We start from the raw sequence: 9,305 nt of genomic DNA on the forward strand, positions 1-9,305 counted from the left end.
CATTGATTCTTTTTATTTTGCATTGGGGTAATATTATTTTTCTCTTTTTTTTTTTTGTATCCCCTTATTTAATTACTTAATAATTTTTTCTCTTTTTTTTTTCAATGCACATGGTAATTTAATTATTTTAATTTCACATGAGCATGCTTCCCAAATTTTTAAATAACTTATTCAATTTAATTCCCTTTTTTTTTCTTTCATCCCATGTTCCCATAAAATTCCCCATACTTAAATTATACACAATATCTATCTTAAGCTAACCAAGGATTCAACTTGGAATTTTTATTTTGTTTTTCTGCTTAAGGCTAGTAATGTGGTTATAAAACCGAAGGGAATTAAAAAGCTCAAAGTGGCTAACAAGGGTGACATAAAAGGGTAGGCTTATTTGGGATAAGTGAGTGAAAACAAGTAATGGCCTCAATCATATGCAAGCATGTAAATACACTAAATAATGGACATATAGAATGGAACAAAGCAAAGATTACAATTATAGAAAAGAAAACACACAAGAATAAAAATTTATGGTTAAATAATGTAACCATGTAAATAAGCTCAAAATCTCACAGGTTGTGTGTTCTTTGGCTCAAAAATCATGTTCCAAATACATCTTCCAAACAAGTTTAACACAAATTTTTCAATTTAAATTAGTGAAATATTATAAAAATTTTTGAAAAATAAAATATTACTTCAACCAAGTAGTAACTAAATGCACAAAATCATACGAACATGCAATCAAATATGCAGATGTAACAATGAACAAATAAAGAAAATAAGACATTGGTGTTGAGAAGAAAATAACTAACCCATGGAGATCGGTATCGACCTCCCCACACTTAAAGATTACACCGTCCTCGGTGCATGCTAAGATGTGCAAGTGGACGGGTTGCTTCAACTTATGCTTTTCTCCAAGGATTGTGCAGATGGACTTGTCTGCCTCCCCATGTAAACGTCTTCTGGGTTCCCTTCCGGGTGGCCATCCTGAAAGAAAAAGAGAAGAAAAGTAATCCAGAAGTAAAGATAAGAAAATAAATGAAGTATGGGTGGGTTAATTCCAATTGATAAGGGTCTCATTTACATGGAAGCTTCAACATGTACGTGAGAAAATAATAAAAGCACATGGCATACCAATGGTGCAAAATTTTCAACAATGGGGGAGAAAGTGGGGAAGGAGAGATAATATAAATTCATGTCAATGAAAAAGTAATACAGATATAAAAGATTGGCATTGATTTAAATAATATTACCCAATCAGAATAAAACAAGTCACTAGCATCCAAAATAATACCAGAAAAGATGTAACAGTTGAATAAGAAAATTTAACACCAATGGAAAAATAATAAATTTAGAAGAGAAAAATATGCACAAAATTTAAAAAGATGAAAAAGAAGAAAGTAAGAAAGGATAAGAAAAATTAGGATTGGGGAAGAAAAGATAAGATATTTTGACTGATTTAGATAAGTTGTGTGCCGCATGTGATGCGGACGCGTGAGTGATGCGGTCCTGTGGTGTGCGATAAGTTCAGGTGACGCGGACACGTGGGTCACGCAATCGCGTGGCCTGATTTGTGCGATTGGCGCGAGTGCAGCCTCGCGTTCGCGCAACTCTCTGTTTCAAACTCATTTTGCCAAAATTTAAGGTGACGCGGTCGCATGGGTGACGCGATCGTGTGGATGGCCAATTTTGGAAAACGACGCGGCCGCATGGGGCACGCGTTTGCGTGGTAGGACTTGTGCTTCTAGCACGAGTCCAGCCACGTTCCAGCCCAACATTCTGCCATACACCCCATTTTACGTCGATTTTGGGGCACGCGTTCGCGTGGGTGACGCGGACGCGTGGGAGGCATTTTTCCCACATGACGCGGACGCGTCAGCGATGCGGTCACGTGGATCAATTTGTGCCAAAGGCACACCTCCAGCCACGCTTTCGCGTGACTCTCTGTTCATTTTTCTTTTCTTCCTAATGCACTTGTGACGCGGACGCGTCAGCGACGCTTACGCGTCGCGTGCATTTTTTTTTAATGCAAAATGCAGAATGCAGTATGCAGATGTTATGAATAATTCCAGGTTCAATGAAATAAAATAAAATTAAAAAAAAAAAAACAAAACTAAATTGAGAAAGGAACGATCATACCATGGTGGGTTGTCTCCCACCTAGCACTTTTAGTTAAAGTCCTTAAGTTGGACATTTGGTGAGCTCCTTGTCATGGCGGTTTGCGCTTGAACTCATCCTGAAATTGCCACCAATGCTTGGACTTCCAATGGCCTCCGGGATCCCAAATCTTGTTTCTACACCCGTCTTCAAGTTGATTATCATGATTCCATCCAGGTGGTTCAGCCTTAGAATTCTCATTGAAGCGTCCAAATAACTTCCCAGACCCATTCAATTGAGCTCTACACCAACCTTTGCGTTTAAACTTAAAGCTTCCAACCATAATGAACCTTGCAGGACAATTCTTACCACTGACCATCTTTCTCTTACTCTTAATACCACAAAGAGCTCTAAGTTGACCATCCGTCTCCAGTAGCCCATATTCAAGTGGAATTAGAAAGCTAAGGGATATGAATTTTACCCACTTGAATGTTGTGAAAGATGATGGCAACTTAGGGGGAGGTATTTCTAACGAATTTGTAAGCTCCACTCCCTTGTGCTCTTCTCTGAAAACTTCCACCTCTTTGCAAGTTTCTTCAATATCAACCTCTTCCTCTTGGTAGCTTTCTTCCAATTCAATCTCTTCTTCATTGCTCACCAAGGGCATGGGAGGCTGTGCTTCTTTTTCTATAATCTCCATCTCTTGACCAACCTCTTCCAAGTCTTCAACTATGATATGCCTTGGAGGTTGTACACCCTCCTTGACATCAAATGCAACCATCTTGGAAGGAGGCTCTATGTCTTGACTTTCCCATGGAGGTTGAGCATCTCCCAAGTCTTCAACCACTTCTTCCTCTATAACTATTATGGCTTCCTCCACTTGTTTCAATACAAAGCCATGTTCCTTATTGTCCACCGAAGTTTCCAGTGTCTCCTTCATGCTACACTCTTCTTTTGATTCTCCACATGTAACCATGGGAGTACTTTGAGTGCTCAGATGTCGGGAAGCTATTATATTTACTACCTCGGTTAAAGCAGTAGTGAGTTCCAGTATACTCCTTTGCATCTTCGCTTTTCCTTGAAGAAGACCACGAAGTTTGTCATCCATTGGAGATTGGGGTGGATATGAGGGTTCATTATTTTGGAGAAAGGGTTCATGGTAGGAAGGTGGTTCATCTTGATAATGATAAGGATATGGTGTATATTGAGGTGGTGGTTCATGAGAGTAGTTGTGTTGGAATGGGGGTGGTTTTGTGTATGGTTCATTTGGCTCATAAGGTGGTTGGTATGGTGGATACGGGTTAGGGTCATATGGAGGTGAATGGTGGAAAGGGGCTTGTGAGTATGGTGGTCCAAAGCTATTTTGAGGAGGTGGTTCATTGGCATATGATGGAGCTTGCTGGTAATTACAAGGGGGTCCACCATATCTATTGTCTTGGCATGCATTGTAGGATGGTCGTTGTCCATGGTATCTTGGAAGGTGATGTTGCTGAAAGGGTTGATCAAATCCTCGTGGCTCCTTCCATTTCTGATTGTTTTGACCTTGATGCATGTTCCTGTTATAATTTCCATTCCTTGCAACAGCATTGGGACCAAACTCAAAGCAATGAGGGTAAGAACTCATAATAGCAAATAAAAATTAAAAACGAAAAATAAAAATAAATTTAAATTAAAAGGTTATTGAAATTTAAATTTTGAATTTGAAAATTAAATTTTGAATTTTTAAAAATTGAAAATTGAAATTTGAATTTTAAATTTTGAATTTTGAATTTTGAATTTTAAAATTTGAAATTTTTTAAATTTGAATTTTTAAATTTTGAAATTTGAATTTTGAAAAGGTCAATAATATAAGATAAAAATTTGAAAAAGATTTAAATTTTGAAAAGGTTTGATTTTGAAAAATATTTAAATTTGGATTTTGAATTTTGGAATTTGAAATTTGGAATTTGAAATTTAAATATTGAATTTTGAAATTTAATTTTTTGAAATAAGATAAGATAAGATTTTGAAAAAGATATGATTTTTTTAATGCAAATTTCGAAAATTCAATTAAAATAAATAGAAAATATATTTTTTTGAATTTAATGATGAAAGAGAAAAATAATAAAATGACACCAAATTTAGAATTTTTAGATCAAAGCAAAGAAAACAACTAAGAACAACTTGAAGGTCAAGATGAACACGAAGAACAATTTTTTTGAAAAATTTTTAATAATTAACCAATAACCTCTTAATTTATGAAAAAGCAAAAATAAAAACAAATAAACAAGCAAAAAGTAAATATTTACAATAACCAATAATAAGGCACACGTTTGCAATTTCCCGGCAACGGCGCCATTTTGAAGAACGGAAGATTGTCGGTTTAGAATTCAGAATAAATTCTCGTTGCAAGTATAGCTTCTAGACCGATAAGAATTCCTTTCTTACAAAAGTTTTGGTTGTCACAAGTAACAAACCCCTTTAAAATTGATAACCAAATTATTTAAACCTCGGGTCGTCTTCTCAAGGAACTGCAGGGAGGTATGTTCTTATTAATGGTTATGAGTTTTGTAAATTGGGGGTTTTAAAGGTAAGAAACAAGTAATTTAAATGATAAATAAAATAAATAAATAACTGTAAAATAAACTCTTAGCAAGGTATGAAAATTCGAAAATCCTATCATAGTTACTCCTATGAGAATTGAGTTTAACCCCACTTAGTTAACCTAAAGCAAAGGAAAGTCAAGTGGACTAATTAGTTAGATTTCCAAGTCCTAGCCAACTCCTAAGGAAAGACTAGAGTTAGTGAAATTCCAGTCAATTAGAGGAATTAATCAACAATCACGATAAGTTTAATAACTCAAGAGCCTCCAGTTAATCAATTAAAGCCAATGATATAAAAAGCTAAATAAAAATCTTAAATCTTAAATACCTCAATTGCATTAATAAGAGAAAATCAATCTAAACATAAAGAGTCCATAAGCCAATCTGACAACATAAGTAATTAAAGGATAGTATTAAAGTATCTGAAAGTAAAAGAGAAATATAAAGTAAAAGAAATATTGAACCTGATGAAGAGTTGAAATTCTAAATCCTTTAAGAGGAATCCTAATCCTAAAACCCAAGAGAGAGGAGAAAAACTCTCTCTCTAAAAACTACATCTAAACTATGAAAAGTAAATAATAATCGACCTCTCTCATGAATGGATGCATTCCCCCACTTTATAGCCTCTAATATGTGTTTTCTAGGCTGAAAACTGCGTCAAAAATAGCCCAGAAATCACCCCCAACGTATTCTGGTACATACAGGTCGCGGGAAAGTGACGCGGAAGCGTCGTCCACGCGTTCGCGTCACCTGGCTTCGGAACAGCTATGGCAAATTATATATTTTTGCGAAGCCCCGGATGTTAGTTTTCCAACGCAACTAGAACCGTGTCATTTGGACCTCTGTAGCTCAAGTTATGGTCGATTTAGTACCAAGAGGTCAGGCTGGACAGTTTTAGCAGTTCCTTCAGTTTCTTGTATTCCTTCCACTTTTGCATGCTTCCTTTCCATCCTCTAAGCCATTCCTGCCCTGTAATCTCTGAAAACACTTAACACACATATCAAGGCATCGAATGGTAATAAGAGAAGATTAAACATGTCAAAATTAAGACCAAAGAAGCATGTTTTCAATCATAGCACAAATTCTGGGAAGGAATTGTAAAACCATGCAAATAGTATGAATAAGTGGGTAAAGAGTTGATAAAAACCACTCAATTAAGCACAAGATAAACCATAAAATAGTGGTTTATCACCTTTCCAACGACTTTGACAAAGGCGGCGATGAAGTGGTTCGACAACCCTTCCCCCCAGATCGGTCACCAGCTTCGACGATCTCTCACGTAAATTCCTTATGTGATTTTCAATCTAGAAGGGTAAAGTCAAGCACGCATCCAACCTACTAGGAGTAAAACAGGAGGTTGGAGAACCCCTAAGAGATCACATGGAAAGGTTCAATAAAGCGTGCTTGGAAATTCAAGATTTATCTACTGAAGCAATGATAATGGGCCTCGTGAATGGACTTCAAGAAGAACCCTTCTCTGAGTCCATCTCGAAAAGGCACCCGACCTTTTTGAGTGACGTACAAAAAAGAGCTGAAAAATACATCAATATGAAAAAAAACGCCAAATTGTGAGAACCGAATATTTAGGTGTGTCCAGTATTTAAATAATTATATCAAGCATTTAAAATATTTTTTGTTTTAATAAATAATAATATATACTATATCTAAATTTATTTTAAAAATATATGTTAAGAATAAGATTATTTTTTGTTTTAATAAATAATAATATATACTATATCTAAATTTATTTTAAAAATATATGTTAAGAATAAGATTGAACACGTTGACACATGGTGATGATATTTAGGTGTGTTCAGGCGTGTCCGAAAAAAAAAATTTATTTTTCATTAAAACACGGTTGGACACAATAGACACGTGTGTTGAACAAATGTCAGTGAGTATCGTGTCCGAAATGTGTCACATACGCAAACACGGCAACTCAACGATTTGTAATATACGTTACAGTTATTATCAATAATTAACATAAAACTACTAACAACCACACCAGGGCATTGTGGGAAATGAGAAACATCTTCCATGGTAACAAAATTCAAATTACATCAATAAATAATAATAAATTAAATAAGGAGAACAAAGCAGAGGAAAATGAAATTAAAAGGGTAAAAAAATGACAACAAATTGCAAGTATTTTAGTTACAAGCCTGTTTATAGGGTATAACCCTCCTAAATTAGCTATAATGTCCCACCAAATGCAAGTTAAAACAAACATTTAAACACAACAAAATTACACAAGCACAAAAACACCCGATACATTATATAAAATATACTATGTCACTTTTTTTTCCTTTTTAAAATATACCACACAAGCCTAATCATCATCATCAGAGTCATTAGCAGTTTGGCTAGATCATTGCATGGAATCTATGTTCTTACTCAGCTCCTCCAGCTTTTTCATCCTCAATCTTTCACTTTCACTCACCAGCTGGTCAAGATGTAGGAACCAAAAACAACACAAGAAAACAACCCACATGTTAGAACCAGTAAAATAATTTATTGAAATATAGGAGTAAATTCACAAACCCATGATAATGGAATTTGAGACTAACTAACCTCCATTAACTTGGTGATTAGCTGTACTTTTTCCCTGTTCTTTTCATTAAAAGCCTCAAGTGCTTCTTTGTATTCTCTTTCCTGTACAGCGGAATTTCAATTGAGTATCCACATTGAAATAATATCATATCATAGTCCGTAAAATCATAAGAATTGGGGAATTTTTCTTATCATTATGCAATAATTCAATAACGTTTTACATAACTAGCAGGGTTGGATGAATTTCAATTAAGGTTTACCTTCTTCTGGCAGGTATGGCCTAGTGGTTTTAATTCTTTGTTTACGGAATCAATCTTTTTCCGGACAAGTGCAACCTCCTTCCTCATTGGATCTGCCAGCGCTTCAAGCTCCTATAAGCATGTGCAATTGTGTATAAAAATAAATATAAAATAAAATAAAAATTCAAATTCCAAGCTGAATAACGGTCAGTTGTGTATTTAAGAATATATATATATATATATTAAATAAAAATTAAAAGACGAGCTCCATTCTTTCCGTTAGACAGAAAAGAACATGTGAAACTTAATGACCCTCAAACAGTAGGAATGGAAAATAACAAAATAGAAAATTTATAAAAGCAAAATGCTCTCTGACAAGAACAAATCCAGGGGGGAATTTTGAATTCGTTTTCCTCAAAAAGCACAACAGAAAAATAAAATAAAAAATAAAAAAGGCACAGATCGGGTATATTCAAGTGCTCTACATGTTGTAGAGACCAGATTTAGAGGGATAAACCAAAAACCATTGTTTAAAGTTAAAAGCCCCAAAAAGAGAAGATGGTTTTGCATGCATGGGGAAGAGAAATAAGGATTTGTAAGAAAGGGTGAGTTGAAATTATTGAGAAATTAAGGTTTGGAACCTCGCGAATGGTGGCAAGGCGTTTGGTTTCTTCCTCGACGCGACCGAGCTGGAGCTGGACCTTCTCTCGGACCTCCATCTTCTTCCTCTCAATCTCTTCCTCCTTGGCTCTGAAGGTGGAGAGTGCCGACCTGGACATCTCTTCATCTTCCTTTGACAGCTGGCTGCTGAAGCTCAGGCTCCCCGAGTTCTGCACCACCAGCTGCTGGTTATTGTTCTGTTGCTCCACTCCTTGCATCTTCTTCTCCTCCAACAAACACACACAGAAACCCCTTATCTTGTTCTTTTTCTTCTTCCTCCTCCTCAAGCTCTTTCTTCAAGGCCTCTTTCTCTCTCTTTGCTTTTTTCTTCTTCTTTAGCTTTTTCTTTTGTTTGGGGGGGTTGAAATGATTATGAGGGTGAAGTGCTGTGTGTTTTGCCCTCTTTGGGAGTGCGCTTCCTTCCTCTTACTATGTTATCTCTTCTTTTGTGTGAGGGATTGGAAGGCTTTTTGCCCTTTCTTTAACGCCTTTCAATCCTGAACGTCTTCCCCATTTTGCCCTTCTTGTGGACCAGCATATTTATTGTAAAACAATTATTTAATGAACAACAATCACCAAGGTTAAAAATTAATAAATTCAAAGTAACAGGCTGTGGTTTGGATTGTAGTTCTCTCTCCTCCAGATACTAATAATAAAAGATAAAAAGATAATCTTCTCTTATTCTGTAAGAAAGATTGATATATCTAAATCTTTAAAAAAATAATAAATCTAATTGAAGAAAAAATTTTAGTTAGTTTTTAAGATTATTATGTTCAATTTTTGCGTTACTTTTTAAAAAAATAGAGAATGAGTTATAAATTGGTAACTCGTAAACGAATAAAATGATCTGCCGATAAATTTTGAATTTGTCCTAGTCTCCTGGAGTACAACGAATTACATAAAAATAAAAAAGGAGAGACATTTGTATATACAAATTTTAATAAGGATATTTGTATAATATATGATGACAAACATTTTACATAGGTAAACTATCATTGTTAGGGTCTGTGTGTTAATGTTAGAAAAGGAAAAAATGAACAAAAAAATATTGTGGGTGACCTGTTCCAACTTACGGTCGCTTTTGTTCCCAGGTTGGCGTTATATTAGAGTGTATGTGAGAGAATGAGAAGGGAAAATGTTAACTAATTAAAGAAATGAAAAAGAAAAAAGACAAAGATTACAAAAG

At 35.1% G+C, this 9,305-nt stretch overlaps 1 protein-coding gene across 2 annotated transcripts; it reads right to left on the bottom strand.

The window, feature by feature from the left end:
- Positions 1–6,682: 6,682 nt before the first annotated feature.
- LOC107648813 (uncharacterized) lies at positions 6,683–8,596 on the bottom strand. 2 transcript variants are annotated; one of them, XM_016352628.3, is made up of 4 exons: positions 8,101–8,596; positions 7,481–7,591; positions 7,242–7,322; positions 6,683–7,113 (listed from the first exon to the last, which is right to left on the bottom strand). In XM_016352628.3, the coding sequence occupies exons 1-4, from the start codon at positions 8,335–8,337 to the stop codon at positions 7,039–7,041; spliced, it is 504 nt and encodes a 167-aa protein (XP_016208114.1). In that variant the 5' UTR covers positions 8,338–8,596; the 3' UTR covers positions 6,683–7,038. The 2 variants fall into 2 exon arrangements, with proteins under 2 accessions (XP_016208114.1, XP_020960201.1); XM_021104542.2 differs by having other exon boundaries at positions 6,916–7,122; positions 8,101–8,574.
- Between the last annotated feature and the right edge of the window lie 709 nt (positions 8,597–9,305).

Source organism: Arachis ipaensis, chromosome B6, assembly GCF_059453495.1.
Source record: "Arachis ipaensis isolate K30076 ecotype BB chromosome B6, ASM5945349v1, whole genome shotgun sequence".
NCBI lineage: Eukaryota > Viridiplantae > Streptophyta > Magnoliopsida > Fabales > Fabaceae > Arachis > Arachis ipaensis.

Excerpts from the sequence above, each read along its gene's own strand:
- LOC107648813 (XM_021104542.2), bottom strand. The coding sequence starts at position 8,337 with ATGCAAGGAGTGGAGCAACAGAACAATAACCAGCAGCTGGTGGTGCAG. Across the intron at positions 7,592-8,100 it reads GCCTTGCCACCATTCGCGAG|GAGCTTGAAGCGCTGGCAGA; the intron begins GTTCCAAACCTT and ends ACATGCTTATAG. Across the intron at positions 7,323-7,480 it reads GCCATACCTGCCAGAAGAAG|GAAAGAGAATACAAAGAAGC; the intron begins GTAAACCTTAAT and ends TCCGCTGTACAG.